The 21,055-nt window shown below is 39.5% G+C and overlaps 1 protein-coding gene across 2 annotated transcripts in view; it reads right to left on the minus strand.

The window, feature by feature from the left end:
- grid2 (glutamate receptor, ionotropic, delta 2) overlaps positions 1-21,055 on the minus strand; it is a 554,413-nt gene that overhangs the window by 211,842 nt on the left and 321,516 nt on the right. For both annotated transcript variants that reach the window (XM_042421919.1, XM_042421920.1), the window contains one exon: positions 15,726-16,013. In XM_042421919.1, the coding sequence (XP_042277853.1) occupies positions 15,726-16,013 (288 nt within the window). The remainder of the gene's footprint in view (positions 1-15,725; positions 16,014-21,055) is intronic.

Genomic DNA, 21,055 nt, shown 5'->3' on the forward strand with positions numbered 1-21,055 from the left:
GGCACTTTGGTTGAGACCACTGCTAATGATGTCGGAGGATGTGAGTGCGTGTGTGTGTGTGTCTGTCTGTGTGGTTATGTAAAGCAACTACCTAATGATATATTTGATATGGAAAACGAATGACACCACCGTCATTGCCAGTGTCATGGAGGAGCAATTAACAAGATTGATTAGACTTGTTAAGGCCTGAGGCTGATAGTGTGATTGCATCAATGGGAAATTTTGGAGGTTTAACAATGTATTAAGAGGAGAGACACCATGTTCAGGCACCAATAACATTACTTGCCCAACACCCTCACTGTCGTTTTTTTTATAGAAATAAAACCCATTCAGTTCATTTTCGCTTATCAGTGTCGACATTCATCAAATAAAACAAGCTCTAGTTTGTAAATTACTAAACGTGTTGTCAATAATTAGTCGGATGACGGACAGTACAATTATAAGCTGAAAGTGTCTACTCCATGACCATGGAGCAGCTGTAGAGTCGCAGCACAGAGTAGTGGAGTGAGACGTCTGTCCTCCCTCCTGCTCTCTGCTGTTAACACACGTAGTTGTTAGCGAGCAGCTGCTCTCATGTCTCTCTGGGTCTCGGTGCTTGTTTTTGCAGAAACTCTCCTGCTCTCTGCCTGCTCAGCCTGCTCTCATTGTGTCTCTCTCCGATGGCAGGCAAGCAGCTCTGGCTCTGGTTCTCAGCAGTGATCACTGGTCACCATTACTCACACGCGCTCTCCCTATCTCTCAACCGCACACTTGCTATGAGTGCTGAGCTATTCTGGAGCTACACTACTTGTATAACACATTTTAGTTAGAAAACATGTTGAAATACATTTTTAAGAAATCCCCTGATGCTTAGGCCTGATGGGGGGTTAACTCAGGCCCGGTGGGCCATTGGGCTTGCAATACACTGACGGAAACCCTGCATTACATATGCAGTCTGGAAGACAACAGCATGGCAGCCAATCTGTTTACAACAGAGTTTAAAGTAGCAACACACCTATGTGTATGTCTGTGCATATATGTGCATGCATTACAGATGTACATGTTTTACATTTGTTTGCACAATAGAGAATAGAATGTGTGTGCTACATTTGCTTTTTATTAACTTAAAAGCATCTTTAATGTTTATAAAGATATTGTTTCAGTGGACCCATGTCACCTCTCACAGTTTATCTACTAATTGTGATATTGTTGTTTTATCTTTGTATCTACATTATGTGTTTGTGTGGCATGATGAGAAAGGTAGCTTGGCAAACAGTGACACAGAGATGGCATCTTTAATGACCAAACAATATTGCTCTAATCTTTCCAGCAGCACAAAGTTATCAAGCCAGTCAAATTTAATTACTATCATTAATTAGCAGTAAGATCAATTAGTAGTAATAGTAGTAATTACTGCTATAACTATATTATCATTGACAACACAATCATTATCACCAGTGCTGTGACTCCTAACGAGCTACATAACTCGTAAATAAGCTGTAATAAAACAGACTAACTGAGAGGCTCACCAGTGTGAGCCTCTCAGTTAGTCTGTAGGAACAAAAATCACCACACAGTTGCCCATTTAACTGAGCTTCATATCAAAGATGTTTTTATTCCAACAAAAAATAAAATGCCTGTGCTTCAGTTTACAATGGCTCTGTCTTTCATCACAATAAAGGCAAAATCACATTCACTTTCCTATCCTCATCAACAAACACCATAGCAAACACAGTCAGAAAGATGTATGATTATGCACACACACACACACACACACACTATGATCAATAAACATTTTACATTGTCTGATTTATGTTCTCTCTGGTAAGAAAGCTTTGTAAATCAACAGAATCAAAAAAGCTTTTGTCACCAGAGCAAGAAGAAATTTAATCATGTAGAGAACCCAAAGAGCACATCACTTGGTTGCTTATTCTTGTTCTTGCATGTTATGCTTGTTCCTGTTTTTGTTATACATTACAAATTAATTTGTGCCGGTAAATTTTTCACCAACACACACTCACCAATATGCCTGTGTGTCTGTGAACTCTGCCTTTGTCTGTGTTTTATGTCATGTTTATATGTATTACTGTGTAGACCTCTTTGTCACCTTGTAGCCAGCTGTTAGTCTGCCTGTCAGCCATTCTCACTATCTATCTGCCTGCTTGCTGACTGACTGGAGGGTCAGTCTGGCTTTATTTGCCATCATCAATGCCTTCTCCACGCTGACTTATACAACAGGTTGTGTATCATTTTCCTTGCCACACTCTTAATAAAGAGCTTTAAAAAAAAAAAAACTATTTCACTCCATATAACTAATTCAAACAGATACACAAAATAATGTATATGTAAATAACTTACACAAGCGCTGATATTTACCTTTATACTCAGATTTTTATAGGCTGTAAGCAATCATCAAATACTTTGTCTAAACATTGCATTAAAGAGTGAAATCTGAAGGTCACACTCAAAGGCGAGCACATAAAATTCATAATCTCAATAACCCATGAGAAAAAATTACACTGATATTAAAAAGCTCAAAATAATAACATGATTAAATAGAATAAATGGCAATAGTCCTTAGAGATCTTCAGCAATGTAGACAGACATATAGAAGATATGTGGAGATCATGTTGTAGCAATGTGTGAGACATTCAGTGCAGGGGAGTTTAATGACCATCACTTCGAGAAAAAAAAACTCATTGACTTTCAAACATGAACATATCCTGATCCAATTTTACACATTAATAGTCAAAAGCATCCTCATTCCCTCCATCAACATTCGGTTGAGTTCCTGCCTCCTGCTGTTCAAAGGACAAGGCTTGAGCATGTGCTCCCCACTGCTGAGCGGATCATTGACTGTCAGCTGCTTTCCATCAAGGAGCTTCAGGACACCATAGCGGATAAAAAAGACAAGTAAAATTGCCACTGACCTTGCCCACCCAGGCAACCATCTGTTTGAGAAACATTCCTCTGGGAGACAGTACCGGTCCATTAACACCATGATCAGCCATCATCTCAACAGCTTTTTCCCTAAGCGCTGTCACCTTACTCAACCACTCTACCCGAGTCTCCCATGCAAAGACATACCGTACATACTCACAGTCCCAGGCCTCTTCATCCTCATCTAATAGAGATGACTGCATTATTGCTGCCATGCTATTCCCTGTCACCTAAATGGTTTTTGCAACATTTGTAAAAACTTTTATAATGTCTGTATGACCCTGAGTCCCTTCAGGTTTTGTATATTGTGTCACCTCAAATACCTACTTTTAGTTTACAAGCTCAATGGTACATTAAGCCAACACATGGCATTGGGTTTTCTTCAACTGCATTCATACTGTGCACTGCAATGTTGATTGTAAAATTACTTTTGTTCCAGAATTGCTCTGTTACATCTGCCATTCATTATAAAGAACATAAAAGAGATTTGAATGATATGACAGTTTGTAAAAGAGCTCCAGCCATATCTCTATGAGGATGAGTAGAACATACATATTCACATTATGCATACTGATTGCCCTCTTAGAACTCCCTCTCCCACTTTGCGATACACCGCTGTGGATTATTGCTTTCCAAGTGTTATACAAGTGGAACTGATTTTGCAAAGAAAACCCAATCAACTGGAATGGTACCCATAATTCCTTACAAAACAAGGTTAAGGTTTATACAGTTTAGAGCGTGTCCCTTTCCCCCATTTGTCAGGCTTCCCTTCGCTCCCCTCTGTCCTTCAAGTCCCTGGCTCAAAGTGAAAGCTAGAGTTAATGTAGTGTAGCAGCCAACAGCATGCAGGGATTTCACCTGCATGTACCGACCAGCTCAGTGAAACTCTGTGTTCAGAAACCTCCACTCCTGTCTCCCCTACTTGCTTTCCCCCTGTCCCTCTCTCTTTCCTTGGCTTTTCATCTGGAACCTCCCACAGCTTCCCGTTTGTTTTTTGTTCTCTTGGGCTGAATCTCATTTTGGGTGTGTGTACAGTCCAGTGTTTTCCCTATAATTGTACAGGGCTGGTGGGCCACCAAGCCAACGAGAACCCCCACCAGGCCAAAAAAATTTTTTTTTTAATGCCAAAACTAATGCCAAATATCCATTCATTCGGAAATCAATAGCGTTTGGGAGCCTCTCTGTGCAGCGCTGTTCGGAAACATGAGTCAAAATATGCTGTAGAAGAAAATATTAACATTATTCTTCAACACAATGTACATAATTTTAAGGCATTTCATACCTTTTAATAAGGAAATAATTCTGGGAAATCTAAATAAAGCATTTATTGCTCTAGGAACATCCCTTTAGAGGGAGGATAGCGAAGGAGGAGAAAACATTGATATGAACTTTGCACTGAGAAGAAATGAAATGGACCAACAGCCCAAGAGGTGGTTTTAACACATTCGGTATTAGATGGGAGTCCCTTGAGTGTGGAGCTCGGGAAAACATCAAACATCAGCAAATGAGATTCAGCCAATGTAACTCTGTGATTGTCTGTCAGAATCTCCCTGTTCCACTGTTCTTCTTTTCACACAACCTCTGCTTGACTTGCAAATCTTCCCCATCTTCAAATAATAGAGAAAATACCAAAGTTTGGGATTGTGTACTTGCACTTGACATCTGACTTTACAGTTTCAGGCCTTTCTGCTTGCCATATTTCTGCTCTGTTTCAACCTTGCTCGCTATGCCAGAGGCACTTAAAGCCTGGGCTTGTAACTTTTGTTAGAATGCTCAGGGGCACACCGTCAGAAGAGGTGAACCAGGCAAATGTTTGGGGCCCCCAAAAAAAATTTGGGAAAAGGGGACACATTTTGCAAGGATAACTCTAAGCCCCCTTAAACCTCACCATGACACTATACAGTGCACCATCACTGCACCAAAAACCCCCTAAGTAGGCCCGTTCTAGCTACGATATGACAGCTGATAGCGGCCTTATTTTTTTTCCCTATTCGCATTCTGCGAAGACTCATGCAGCTCTGCCTCTGATTGGCTAGTACTTGTTGCCCTCCTTGGTTAGACTGGTTAGGTTTAGGCATGAAGAGTGAGATTGTTAGGGTTAGGGTAAATCAATCAGAGGCAGAGTAGGGGCAGGTCTTTGTAGAATGTAGAAACTCGTAGTAGATATTTATGTGTATGTATTCAATGACAATGATATAGTAGGATGTGGTTTATTGTAAGATTCCATGTTACATTCTGTTTGAATATGGGTTGCTATAATTCAACAGGTTATGTTATAAATTATGTGTATGGTGTTTTAAAATCTTGCTCTATGTACCCCTTTTTTAACTTTGAGCACCTGCCCCTCTAAAGGTCTCTGCACGGCCCTGCATTTGAGCATAAGAACATAACATAACTTGAACAAAAGAAAGCAGAGATAAGTAGCAAACTAGTGTAAAATAACATGATGTCGTGGGTTGGTTTTCCTCCTGTCCTCCCCAATTTTTTGAGTCACCAGCTACCACTGATGTGTATGTAAAACCAAGTCTTGAGGACAGCAGACAAGCAGAGTGACCGAGTGACCAATCCACCTGTGTGCCGTGCCATTCTTCGGTAATGTATTGGTGAGTTAATTTTTCAGCAAAGTAAAGCAGTCAACTTAGGGGAAACACTGCAGTATCACTCATGAGATTGGCCAGAAGATGTCCTATGTTGACATCATTGATGATTTTGCTTCTAAAAAATCTAAGAAGCGAAAGTTTTGAAGATGACGATGATGATGATGATGATACCAATGCAGCTAAGTTCCTTAAATTAAAATAAGGTTTTTGCGTGTGTAAAAAGTAGCATTTGGTCTCATTTATATGCATCTATGCATATAAATAGGAATGAAGATTGACTGTCCATTGTTCATATTATAATGTGAGTTTTTTTGCTCCCATGGAATCTCTGCTGAGATAAATTAGTTTTGCTCAAGTGGCAAGGCAAGCTGGAGCAGGAGTAAGGCAGAGTACGTACGTGCAACCTTGCATCGCTTTTCTATCCATTTATTGCCGGAGTGATGATTAACATGACAAATTGAGTCGAGGCCAAAGTACCCAGCAGAGAGAACATTTAATTTCAATAAATGGCAGTACAGGTACAAGTGTTTTCTACCGGTATTTTGTTTTTTTTCACTTGTGTAAGGTATTGTTTTAGAAACATGATCTAGAATTACTCTTGTATTTTCTTTAATGACCAGAATACAGTATGTTGACTTCAAAAACTGCTGATGAAAGAAAGAATAGTGACTGAGAAAAAACACAACTGCCCTTTTTAGTCAATGTTTTTTTTTTCCATAAAGAGATGCGGTCTCAACAGTTATTTTCTCTTTGTAGTCTTTTAGAGACAGATATATTAAATATTAAACATCAAATTAAATTAAAATACAAAGTTTACCACATACAAAGTCACTTGGAATTTATGTCACATTATTTAAAAACATTGAATGGACATTAAACAATGGATATAATTAACACTGCTCAATAAAGGGGAAAAAAAGCATTTTTTGTAACTAAATGCCATTGTCAGGGAGGTGTTATTGAGGAGGAGAAAATTGATCATTTTCAACAGAAATGTATTGGTTTATAGCTTAGTAAAGCTGATAACAGTGTTTTTCTGTGCAACTGTCTCTCATGTAATCTCTTTTGTTCTGTTGTTAGATCAACATCCTTATCTCTTTGCTTTGTCTTTCCCCTTGGCCTTTATCTCTGGCTATCCTTATCCCTGCCCCAGGCATTTCACTGTTGTATGGCTCAAAGGCAGTGGTTCCTACATATGGACTGAGCCTCAAAATGGAATGCAGGCCTGTTTCCCTTAAGCCTGGGACAAGAGAATTAATTTCTCAGTAGAAGTTGTGGCTGAAAATGTTCAAGTACCCAGCCCTAGGGATCTGAACCTAAACTTTGGAAGTTTACCTCCATATTGGAAATAAAATACTTTAGGCCATAAAGTATCAGTAGTCTTCCTGACTGCCTATTGCTCTCTAAATCGTCTATTCTTTTAGATCAAAGTCCCTATCTCCATCCACTGCTCTTTTGCTTTATTTCCTTCTTTCTCTTCCTCTCTTTAACTCTTTTTTTTCTCAAAGCCTCAGGCTTTGCATTCTCAGAGTCCCCCACAGAGAGCTTAACCAACACTTATAAAAAACCAACACTCCATAAAAGGCTTGGCACCTTTTAGGTGTGCATCACCTTCTCCATCTCCCCAAATCTTCTCTGGCTTTTAATCCCCCCCACACCACACACACCCTCTTCACTGCCTCTCATGGACCTCAAGTGTCTAAACTTCTCTCTACTTCCCTTGGTCATTTCTTTCTTTCTATCCTCCTGTTTTTATGACCTATTTTGATCTTGACCTTCTTATACCCCGAGCTGCTTTGACCCAGTCGAAACTGCAAATACTATTTGATGATCATTATTGGACTGAAAGATTTTAGGAGCAAGCACGTTTTTCTCCAAAACAAGTACTCTGGGATTCTAACCTTCAATGACCACTAGATGTGGTTGCATCACATTCTGGCACTTTTGGGGCTGTTGGAGACAATGCATTATGAAATTTTCCATTATGACTGAGAAACCTCCCATTCTGACTGCAGTTTTGCGCTTGTGACTAAATACCTATATTTATTTTACATTTATATTACTTTAATATTTAACGGTGCCTCATTTGTTATTGACTTTGTGTTATCATTTATACAGCAGAATATTGTTCTTGTTTACCTCACAGGAAACAGATGCAATGAAAAGTGCTGCATACAGTAATTGAACTAAATTAACAAGTAAAGTACAGCCACAAAATATCTGGTACCACCACATGAATGACCGGAAAATGTGTCAATATGCTTGTAAAACACAAAAAAATGTCAGTAAAAAAACTAAACAATATTGGACAGTATTATAGATGTTTAAATTCTGTAATTCTTCCATTGAAGAAAAACAAACAAAAAAACAAAACAGGAATGTATAATTGGTATTGACTTTTGGCATGACTTGAGTATGGTATGTAAAAATAATGGAGAAAACAGTGTGTGCTGTAGTTGTATTGTATGTACTGGATAAAAAATAGGCTTTCTTACTTCTTACTTCATTCCTTTCTGGCTGGCTGCCATCTCTCTGCCTGACAGCCAACTCTAAAGTCTAACCTAAACTTGAGGGTATCTGCTATTTGGTTATCCAGAAAAACTTCTCAGGCTTTGGCCTATACATGTTGGGGTCTGCCATACCTCCATATCTGTAATGCTTTTAGATCCTTATATCCCTCCCTGCTTTGCTTTAGTTTGCCTCTGTCTCTTAGCGCTTTGTCTCACTCTAACTCAACCTTTCATTGCTATAGACATTCCACCTCCAGTGTCCTCCAAGGATATAAACCACTATGCTGGGGTTGCATCCTTTTGTAAAAAGGTTTTACGCAATTTTTAGTTGTTTTTTCTGTTTATCTGCTTGCCTGACTGCCTCTACACTGCCCTACCAAATCTGCTATGCCTTCAGATCTCCGTCACTATCCCCTCTCTGCTTTACTGTTTCAGTTTTTCCTTTTATATTCACAATCTCTTTTATCTCGTTTTCTCTTTTGCTCTCTGAACGATTTTACTCTGGAGGAGAAATAAGACATGACCTCCCTGTATAAAACTTGTATCTATGGTGTTTGGCTTATGAGTGTACCTGTTTACCTCCATTCCTCTGAATCTGCCTTTATCATCAACTTTCCCAAGTCTCTCTTGGCATTGCTTTTATGTATTTTTTACACTCTCTTTCACCTCCCACCAGCCTTCCACCCTGCAATGTCTCTTGGATTCACTACAGCTAAAACAAGAAATCCATCCATCCTTCTATACATCCATCCCTCAATAACGCCTTGCTCTATTCCCCCTGTCTCTATAAACATCTTCATGCTTGTCAATTTCATGCTCTCCTCTCTCCATCTCTTCCTCCCTCACTCAGTGTTGTTCAAATATGGCAAGTCATCACTTCCAGGTAAGGTCCAAACAAACCATACAAAAGGCTTGTGGATTTACAGAGGTTCGGCTCATTAACCCTCTTTTCTTTTTGCTACCACAAGTCCTCTGTACCTATTTTGCCACAATAGTCTTGCCCATCAAAATATTAGCTGTTTGACATAACAGATTTATACCTGGAAACTTCAATGTAAATATAGTTCCAGGGGAAAAGATCTAACTGGAAAATTCAGTTATATGGTTTTAACTGCGTTTTCTATGTTTTCAAAGCCCGGACAGTTCAAGATCCGTCACCATATCTGCAGAAAATGCAGTCTCTCAAGTGGATAACCCATGACTGTGTTTCAGAAACTGCCTTGGATTTGTGACAACCAGCAGCTGTAATCCAGCAATTACAGGAGATAAGTTGCTAGCTCCATTTAGCCGCTAGCTCTGCTAGCCATTAGCACCACCTGCCTCGCCATGGCATCCACACAGCGGCTGTCATCAGCTAAAACTGCAGGGATCAAGCCCAGCAAGTACTGCAAAATTGTAGATCACTTAAAAAGACTTATAAATCATCTAAAACCAGCATTCATTTCCTATATTCAGTGAGGAAACTTTTAAAATATCAAGAATTATAATCAGAGTTTGGTGAGAAACCAGATCACTGTCCGATTTGGCGCAACAGAAGTTGGAGACCTGTACTGTATTTTACATGGAAATACAATTAATACATGGAAATATAATACTTATTGGCTGACAGGTCTCTGTCAATTCTTTAATTGATGGGGTTACCAAACACTAGCTCACACAGTCAGTTGGAGTGAGCAAAAAATGGATATATGAAGATTTTTTACCAGTAAAGGGGTTGAAGGTGAAGCAATGGCACAAACAGGAAAACAAGGTGTGTAAATGTCTGTAAGAGTTCCAAGTTACGTGAACATGATATGAGCAGAATATAAATTATATACAGCTAACATACTTTGCATTGCACCGTAGCCAGTTAAACCGTTAGCAATGATAGCTTAGTTGTGCCTCCCCTTGGCTAACAACACCAAACTAGTCTAGTCTCGTGTTAGATAGCCAAAAGTTTTTATATTTTATCGCTCTGGTAGTCCTACAAAAAGTGATAGCATTTGAGGCACGTTTTATGACCAATCCAACTTTTTTTCTGATCATGTCATTCATTGATATCTAAGTTACCACAGCTTCCATAAAACAAAACTTTAGGCTGATAGCTGAGCTGATAATGTTAGTCAGTTTAAAAAGTTGGCTCACTCATGAGAGATGTCAGTTTAAACTTGTAAATAAACACTGAATCTAAATGATTGACGTGTCACATACACATTACTGTAGGTCAGTGTAATATACAGGTGTAATATACAGTATATTGTGTAATATATTGTGGTTCATATCAAGTAGGTCCATCAGCAATGATTTTGCAACCAAATTATGAGAGTCTACAGTCACTTTGAGTAGTTAACTGTTTTCAACTCTCATTCATGAAATTGCCATTGTATTATGGGTTTTAAGGATTTTCCATCATGTAGGCCTAGTAATAATGGTAGTAGGTATATATATATGGCGTTCATTTTGGTTTGAGACATTCGAGTGGCTAGAATATTCGTGTGCAGATTATATGGTAAATCAAATCCGAACCCTTCCTTCTCCAATTTTCACAGCTTTTAAGCAATGTGTAGCCCTCACATGCAAGAAAAAAATGCATGGAAACAGTCTATTTAGAAGTACTTTTGAAAAAGTTTTTTAATGGCTCAGCCCCTGATGGTTAACAATCCAGCCAACACCCCTGAGTAGGGCGATGTGATCAATATATAATTTCACACTTGCCTGTCAGGTTCAGTATTTCTTAATTCAGTGGAAGTCAAGACATCTGAAAAAAGAAAAATACTAAGAGTATCCTCCCACAAGCTGCTGCTGTACCCTTCTTGCTCCCAGACTCTGCTTGATTCTATATGAAGCCCACAGAGAGATCAAATGTACTCTGGGATTTTACCGACAGTGTGAACAGTGAAACCTTGACATTTCAAATTTCAGACATATTTTTCCCATCAGATACTTGCAGAAGAAAAGCCTATATCTTCATACCTCAAAGGTCTACATGTGAACCATTAAAAATCAGATTTTGCATCTCCTCTATATTTCACATAACAGCTTTTTAGTGATTACTTTTTGTTGTAACCCTCAAGCATTCCTGTATTCAGTGCCTATTCTTCCTTTCTTATTTTCATTTTTTCTCTTTCTTTTGTTATTACCCTTTTCTCTGCTCATTAAACGCTGCGCCCCTATCTGCCCTGTCAAGTATTTTTCTTTGTCCACCCCTACAAAGGGGCAGAGGCAACAAGGTGAGGTGACACTCTTCACTGTAACATCAGCAGACACAATGGGATACACACTCTTATTCTTTATAGGAAGATTAATGGTTGACATTTTCACACCTTTCAGTGTGTGATGGGAATAAAAAAAGAAGAAGGCATTGCCTGATAATGAGCAAATTGTTAACAAGAAGATTTAAGATAGGCAGGAGGGAGATTTTGTTTTAAACCATTAACCTGCTTCATTAGACAGGACATGGTGTTGAGTGCATTATATGCAAGGTGTGAGAGTGTTTTAATGACTATGGACATGGGTTACAACCTGAACTCCAACTCACAACACTTTTAGCATACAGCACAGAACCAAGATACTGTAGCATCTATGGACTGGATTATAACTAACAGTGTCTGGTATGAATGGTACTGTATTCTCTTGAGGTGTGAACCAGTTTGCTTGAATTTGATTTCATATCTTCATAAAGTTCTGCTGAAATATTCAATAAGTACAGATAACATAACAGAAAATACACAAGTAGGTAACAGGTAACAACAACAGGTGAACATTTTAGAGGGTTTGGTCCATTGACCCATGTAGCCAATATGTGACGATATGTATTACTGCAAGGTGAATAGTTTTGTGTTCCAAAAAGGTTCCAGAAAACCATAGTATCAAAATAGACAAGCTGTATTTGTGATACCAGTGTTTGTCACATAATTAGAATTCTGTATGTCAATTTAAAGGGAAATATTTACTTCTAATTAGGTTTAAGGCATTTTAACATTTTCCACTCACTTTCATTTTTATTAAACAAAGTGTATTTGTCTGAAATATCACTGTTATCATAATAAAAGACTAACAACTCAACAGGCATTACACTTTCAGAACAGCTCTCTGTTCAGCTATAACCTTTTACTATTGTGCCTCAGGCCCCTCTTGTCATTGGCTATGAGCAAAACAAAACAAATTATCATAATGTCAACAGTGTTATTACCACTAAGTGGTACTTCCCATATTTGTTTGACGAGGTCAGTGTTGCTATAGTTCTGACTGGACTATGGGTAAGGACACTTGGCAGCTAACAGCAATTTGTCACTCACATTTTCTAATATATTTATCAGGTTTTACAGTGTGAATGCCAGATGCCTGAGGAAAGAGTGAAAAGCGGTAAAAGAAAGAAACAGAGTTAGAGTCAGAAAAAGAAAGAAAGAAGAGAAAGGAATATGGAGGGACAGGGAGAGACATAAACCATAAGGGAGTGTGTCCATATAGTGTTTTTCTCTGGCAGAAAAGCACCGGCAGGGTGCTTGGGAGCACTTCATTTGCTTTTTAGTATCTATTTATTATTCTTAGGCTACTATCTATTTGTTTGTCACCGTGATCACCAAACGGAGGGCACCCCATCTAATATATTGGTTGCCCTGAAAAGAAGCGACAATGACGACACCAGCGCTTTTCTGAAAAGTTCAAAGAATTTCAACTAGAAGCACTCGGTGTGCACAAAAAAGGCGGAGAGCTTTGAAAAAAGACGCTTGGTGCAGCGCTTTTTCTCTAGGCGGACGCATACGCTCTCTCCTCATTGGGAAGAATTGAAAAAAGGCGCTGGCACTTAGAAAAAAAACGCTATATGGACACTCAGCCTAAGAGGAGAGAGGGAGATAATAGAGAGAAAACATGTGTTCTCAGTGTCCGGAACGCACCAGTAGAGCTGAAAATAGGGATTGGGACAGTTGCACCGGAGCTTCATTTGAGAGGACACACTCGGCTGTCTGTTCTCTAAAGAACTCTCCTTGTACAGACGCGAAGCCTTTTGGGAACATTGCTATCATCTTAAAAGGCCATCTCTGTCTCTGTCTTTCTCCCTCCCTACCTCACTTTCTCTCTCTCTTTCTCTTGCACTCTTGCCTTCTCCCCTCTCTCCTTGAACAGGGGGTGAGGCCATCAGGGAACAATGGTGATATCTTTAAAGGGCCTTCTGTGGCTGAGAGAACAGCACTGCCAAAACCCAGAGGATCCATGTGCTGAATCAGTGGTCACAGAGCACATAGGGGATAGGGATTTAAGTAGGGTACGAACATGTGTGCGTTAGTGTGCATGTGCGTGTGTGTGTGTATGGGAGTATTGTGTAGATATTGTGTGTGAACTTTACCACATTTGGGGACAAATTTTGGATTCACACCAGTTGATTGAAGGTTGTCTTGCTGGGGAAAAAAATGGTGTTTCCACTTTGGTTTCAGTCCTGATTGGGGTTAGGTTAAGGTTGGAGTAAAAGCCTTTTCGCTTGAGGCATGAATATATTTATTGATAATTTGCATGCAATAAGTTGATTTCATGGTGTGTAATGAAAACCTGCCCACTAATGCAGAACTTTGGTGCAGAGGAAAAATAACTCACAGTCAGCTGCTTCAGATTTTGGTTCGTGGAAAAAAAAAGTCTTCAACCAACATAATCCTTCAGATACATGTCAGATTTAGATTCAATCTCTCTCTGATTAAAGAGGGATGCTGTAAAACCCAGATTCAGCATGGCGCCTTGTCCTGACACAAGGAACTTTCTTGCATGACAAGATTTCTTAGTAAATTTTTTAATGTATTGATACTTGTTTGATATACGTTGTTGCCCGGGGCTAGGGCTCTTACCACATCATTCATCATGGTTCAGTCTGACAGTGTTGTTGTTATGCCAACAATAAAGCAGAGATACAGAATAGGCCTAAAGCTCTTTAAGCTCACTTTAACTGTGTTACTGTTGTCTGCCTACGAGTTGACAGATGAAAATGATCTTTCCAAGTGCTTCTCAGGGTTGATTTAATCATGGTATTTACTATACTGACTCCTGGGGTGTGGGACTAGCATTCATCCAATATAAACTGCTTGGTAGAACTCACTAGTTAGAACATACTTTCATATGACATATTCAGTACACTGATAAATTGCTTCAATGCTTTGGAAGATTGAGTTTTAGCCTGCATAATGCATTGCAAAACAATTCCACTGCAGAGATCCCATTGGAGATCAATGCATACAACAATTGTGTTAATTGACTGTAATGAGTGAAATGGAGCCCCATTATGGCTATAAGAAATAAATCAACACAGAACCACCGAAGGCAGAAAACTATTACACTGCTCTCTGTGGGGCTGGAACTTTTTGAAGTGTGATACTTTTGTCCACCCACCAATGAGTGATGTCACAGATGATATTTTCCATCAGCCAGAAATGGAAAAATACCTGCTTTGACTCATAATGGTGTGATCAAAAGTGCAACATACTTTTGAGTTTCAGCCTATTAAGAACAGCATACCAGAGGCTGTCTCACCTGTATAATTCATTCAGAGTTAAATTACCTTTACAAATAAAAGTACCAGAATGAAGATGATGGGAGCAGGAACGTGAGCAGAAAATGTAGGAAAGACATTAAAGTATAGTGACAGTCAATCAATCTAGGGATGTGAAATACAAATCAGACCAATATAAGCTTTTGACAGTTTGATGGCATAAATAATAGAGCATGTGCTTAATGTGAGTTTAATTAAGTGTGTGTCCCAAAGAGAGGGACAGCTGCTGCTTAAACTGCTGTAGCCAGGTGATCAGAAAGGTCGGGGCTGGAAAGGACACCTAGACACAACATGTTTGACAAAAACAAACCACATGCACACCTCCTATACATGTGCATGCATACACACACATACACACATTTTTAATGTGAGGGTATGTACTATACATGCACAGGAAACAGCAAAGCAATATCTCTGCAGAAGGAAGCTATGACACTGGACAAATAGAGTGGCACTTTATAAAAGGGACATAGGATGTTTCCAGTCTAATGTTAGGGTTAATGGACTGGAAAGAGAAAGGGCGAAGAAAGAGATAGATACAGAGAAAGAGGGGGAAATGAAACAGCATACACACAGACAGACTGATGTGTCATTGGTGTAAAGATCCATTCATGTGCATGTGCGTGTGCCTGTTTCTAGGTTTCTGTGTATATGCATGTCCATGTCCTCCTGCGTGTGTCTGTGTTTGTTTGAGAGAGAGAGAGAGAGAGAGAGAGAGAGAGAGAGAGAGAGAGAGAGAGAGAGAGAGAGAGAGAGAGAGAGAGAGAGAGAGAGAGAGGGAGTAAGAGAGAGTGAGAGAGCAGAGTTTTTAACTTAACCGTACATCCATTAGCTCTCTAATGGCCTATCATGCTGAGAAACCATTGATACTGTTACATCAGATAAATTCAAAATTCGCACCACACTAGTTTCATACATAAGACCTTATATAGATGTCAGCTCAAGTGAATCATCTTCCTTACCTACTGCAGAGTCTCATTTCCTCCATGTCAATGAATGAAGCAAGGGAGGGAAGTAACTAAGTACATCCAAGTAACACTCTCAAATTAATTTGTCCACTTAATGAGAAGTTAAAACATAGATATAAACATAAATTGTTATCTATATCTTTATAATTATCAATATTGAGATATTTTTAATTAATACAGGTATCACTAACAGCTCTGATGAATTTTTCCTTACCAAAATCCGAATCATAGAAGAGGATGAACTTTTGCCAGCTGTACTCAGACACCACTTGCATGATGACCTCATTGAGATAGACAGGTGGGCGGACCATTAGGGTGTAGTCATCTGTTCCAGGGATGCGACTGGTGGGCGGGCAGGCGGAGCGGGGTGTTCCCGCTGGGGAGCGCTGGATAAAGAGGTGGGGGATGTGCATGGCATCGGCCAGAGTCTGAAGGCTGCCTGCCGACATGCAGCCAATTGAACTGACCAGAGCCAGAATACCACGGTTCATCAGCTCACAGGCTGGATGGAGGGGGGAGGGTGGCAGCAGAGAAAGGAGAAAGGAGGAGGAAAACAGAAGAGAAACATGTTATTTTTCAAAGCATACAAAAGGAGTTATTCTATTATTCATTTTTTGCCAGGAGTCACCAGTGGTAAAAATATCTGTTAAAACTTTGAGCACTACAAATTCCTTGTAATTATTTGTGGTAAGAGTGCACCAAAGCAAATAATTCTTATTCTACAGGTCACCACACTGCAGCACCGACTACAAGAGATGTGGAAATTTTTTGCGAACTGCTTCTGTTTGTTTCCAAATGCATTGCATACAGTAGTTATTTTGAGGACCAAAACTGTTACAGTCGTACACAACCTGCTCTGTGGTAACTAGAAACACAAGGGCGTGAAAACAGAGAGAACTGGATACATATTTATAAGCAAAGGCACAGAATATAACAGCAGAATATGAACGTATTATGTACTACACGTAAAAACATCAATTTCTTTACTCGCTATAACATGAAAGAGTTTTGCTTCTGCATTACATCCTTGTCAATAAATTCTGGCAAACCTCTAAGAACAGCAAAACACTCTCATTCCAAGCTGTCACATAGTGCACTATGAGTCACTCTGTCAATGGATGGAGACATGGCCATGATAAAAGTACATATAAAGACGAAAGTAGAAGAGAGATGATTTGTTGCCTTGCTATAAAACTCGAATGTCAAAAAAAAATAATACTGTGCTGTCAGACAAACACAAGACTTACAATATATGAAATGATGTCTGATGACTGCGTCACCAAAACACTCAAAGGTATTGAGCATGCTTTACTTTTTCCACTTTAGTAGGCCGCTGAGGAAGCCTGCCATCTAATAATACTGAATTACAGTCAGAGTGCAATGACTAATGCTTTTGCCTTTTTCCATTCACCTTGCACCACCAATTTTCCATACAGTAAGCACAATTCTAGCTATTGAATCAAGGTTAAGTCAGACCTTAAACTTGGAGTGTCATGTCAATCTGCACATTATTGATTGATCTACTTCATGAACAATAATACAATATAAATCTATGTTGTAGAGCCCTGCACAGGACTGTCTGCTTAATCCCGTACACGCCCGCTCCCACTGGATTTCTTACCATTACCACCCGCTCCCTTTATGTGTGTGTTACACTCCCACAGCGTGTGTCCATTCCCGCCTACACCCACAAACATTTTGACCATTCACGCCTGCACAATCCATTGATTTTGTGTTTTCTTCATCCAGCAGGGAAAACCTGTTATTTTACTGTGTAGTATTAATAAAAAGATTCGCAGGACTACTTGTCGTAATAAAGTTGCAAAATTACGTTCTAGTGCATAGTTACATTCATACTAGTGCAATAATTACACTTACTACTAACCCTTTCGCACATTTTGCAGCTAACAAAGTCCAAGTTGGTTTCCATCTTAGCCAGTAACAACTGAGAAATTTGTCCAAATGTCAGACTTGCCTTGCTTTGCTTTTGTATTTTTTTTTTTTTTTTTACAGATACAAGCTTCATGAATACCATTCAGAGAGCCTATCACTGATCTGCAGCTACTCAGAAAGGACCTGATTTGATGTTCTTTTCAACTTCATTTGTTGACTCCATCCTTCTGGTTAGCGCTAGCTAAATCCCACAATCCGTAGTTTATTTTTTGACCGCCCATTCCCACCCGCAGCAAAATTAAAACCACCTGCTCCAGCAAAATTTGCGTTGGGTCTCGTGGGATCCCAATCCCAGTGCAATCCTCTACTATGCAATACAGAGCCTTAAAGCCTTAAAGTAGGCTTCTATACAAAGTGTATTCAAAGTTGTGGATGTTGTAAAAGACGCACTTCTTGCCAGAGAGAATATCCACAATCCCCCAGTTGTTTGTGCTCTCATGCCTGAATGCTCCTCAACTCTAAACACTATTTGTGTTTATTTCACCTCCTTCCTAGGCCTCTAGTGTTGTCAAAAACACCTCCACCTCCTACAGTACTCTCTCAACCCACTCTCCTGTTATCTCCCTTGTTGTCCAAAACAGCCCATCTGAGTGCTTACCTTTCAGTCCCAATCATTTCAGAGTTGCAGTCTTGCAGTGATTTTCATTTTAGTTGCCTTACAGCACCACTTAATGTTGTAAACTGTCCTCAATTTGTAGTCAGATACCTTGCTTTTCCATCTCCTTTCTAACATCCCTTCTTCAGCACATTCCCCATTTCAGCCATCTTTTTCACCATCTTTACTCACTAACCATTTTCTCCCTCATCTCTTGTTTACCCTCATGGCAACACAAACACCCACCTATCCTCTTCCCTCACTTTTATTCATCACCTCTTTATTCCTTTATTTTTTTCACATTTCTTTGCCTCCCTTAGTCTGATCTTCCATTCCTTTTACTCACATGGCCACTCAAATTATGTCCTTGCTCCATTTCCATCCCTCATCCATCCTGATCCTTATTTCATCCCTCACTTCTGCTCTCATGCTGCTCTTCCCTGTGTCCTTCATTCACACTCAGATGTTTATTTCACTTCTAGCTGATGAAAGTCCTGTCACAGAGTTACAGGGGTAAAAGAAAAGTGAAAAAAAAAGTGTAAAGACAGTACAGTGAACACACACACATACAGTCTACACAGATACGCACATACAAATGGTGCAGTGGCAATGTACAATGGCAAGAAAGCACATTCGAAAACAGACACGGTCAGATCATATAATGCTGCACTGACTAATCTGTCGACCCTGCAAAAAATAAAGCCAGAGAAAGAACGAGAAAAGAAAAAGATTTCCAAAAAAGAAAAGCTTGAGGAGACAGATTCATGGTGCTGAGAAAAGCAGAATGAAACATTACGTGTGTGCATGTGTGTGTGTGAAAGGGAGAAAGAACATGAGAGCTATACGATATGACAATGTCTCCTGTGTCAACTGGTTTGCGCAAAAACAACTTAATGAGTTGGATTTCAAAGTGGTTTGCGAGGATGAATTCTCACATCGTGACAAATCCAACATGTGTGATTGCCTGTCTATTAATGATAAACAACTTTGTGTCTGTTGGATTGTGTACGCTGTTTAATTACATAGTTCAAGGATTACTGATTTAATTTAGATACATAACTTCTGAGATGCAAGTCACCCTTAAACTAAATGCATGCCAGTTTAATTGTCTTGAACAGTCTGCATTTGTACACAACACTGTTGAGCTGCTCAACTCAACAAAGTCACAGTTTACAAGGTAGATTGCTTACAGTTGGCATTCAAGTCTTAAGCAGTTCAGTGACAAATCTCATTCAGAGGCAATAGCAAAAAATATATGAACACAAAGCTCACTCTGTAATTAACTGGCAAAACATTTTTAGGATCAATTTTCCCTTTTAGCAATAGCTAAAGAGTTATTTCAGACAAGCAGTTCCTCATGCATTGATGTTGGTGATTAATGAGTAGAAGCTAAAGCAGTTTCAATCTCACTGCCCATTGTACAAGTCCACATTTTGAGGAATTAATTAAAGTGTAACAATATATGATTAAACTTCACTAAGTCTCAGCATACTGCTTAGTCATGGCCATTATTCGTGAAACCAATGAGCCCAGGATTCATCTTCCATGCGCTATCACCTTAATGTTTGAGTATATGTATGCCTGTGGGTGTGTGTGGGAAGATACACCTGTGGATTTATGTATGCATACATTAAATGTGCTTATGTATGCATCTACATTTCTCTAACTTTAAAAGTGGTTTAATATTTGAGCTGAATAAGCCAATCATGTGTCATAAGCTACATTATCCAGACCCTATTATAGCGGTCATGCTAACTAACACTTTAGCCACATGCTCTAGTCTAGCTATAGCGCATTAGCTTAGCATCATCAAGGCTTTAGCTAATGGAAGGCTTTGCTAATCCTCTACTCATTAGGGCACTTTGGAGAATTAGTGCCCTCATCCCCTCTACATCACACACTTTTAAGTCTGCAGGGGGGTTCTAAGCACTAGGCTCATTAATGCGCTTTGCTAATGACTTAAAGGGCCCGTTGCGTTAACCCAGCCCAATGTTACATCACTCTGAAATAGGCAATAGTTAAGGAGAGTGAGAATGAGAGCTAGTGGTGCTGGTTCAGCAAAATATGTGTGTAGTCACTTTGAGGAGTTTGACAGCACCTAACAGAAACACACTTTGCTTACATTAAGAAAGGTTTAAAGTGAATATGATTTATTTTTAAAAAAAAAGAGACTGAGCATGAGTTGAATGTTAAGCTGTAAAGATGGATGTTGTTTCCTCATACTTTGCCAACACTTTTAACCACTGTGTACAGTGACTGCACTCATGCACAAAACAGGTTCGGACCACAGAGGCAGAGAGGCGTGTAGGAGTGCAAACTCATAGAGAATGTACCCATTTGGAATTTTTTTCACCTATCATCCTGAACCATAACCACCCACTGAACCAAACTTACACACCACCACCACCACCATCATGGCCAACCCACACACACCTACACCTTTCCTGTTTATGAGCAATATACTGATCCATGATAAATCATTGCGGGATCAATTTTGCTGAAGCAGCTAAGACGTGTCAACCTGTCCTGCAGAGGTGTTTATTTGGGGGATGTACATGTCAGTCATACAAACACACATGTGCACATCCAAGAGTTCAGACTGTTAGCCACGGGGATTACTGTACGACTCATCTACTTAGTTAATTCATCTGCTCTGTGTTTATTTATTTTGCTGGTGTGTCAGCAAGTCTTGCCTCAGCATCAGACTTTGTACATGACTTCTGATTTCTCGAATGAAATGCTTGATTGAGCCTGCAAGACCTAAAACCTCTAACCTCGATGAAATCAATTATTTCTCATGATGTTTCATATATCCAAAGTATACTGGATCACTAACTCAGCTAGATCTTGTTTACAATGCAAACCTTTTTGATGCATGTTTTGTATATCAGCGTGTATTGTACATGTGTCGTCTGCAATAGAGCATGTTATTGAGCTCTCTCTCTAGCTTGTCGGTCTGTCAGAATAAATGGACTGCAAGCACTTCACCTGCACCC

Source organism: Thunnus maccoyii, chromosome 9, assembly GCF_910596095.1.
Source record: "Thunnus maccoyii chromosome 9, fThuMac1.1, whole genome shotgun sequence".
Lineage (NCBI taxonomy): Eukaryota > Metazoa > Chordata > Actinopteri > Scombriformes > Scombridae > Thunnus > Thunnus maccoyii.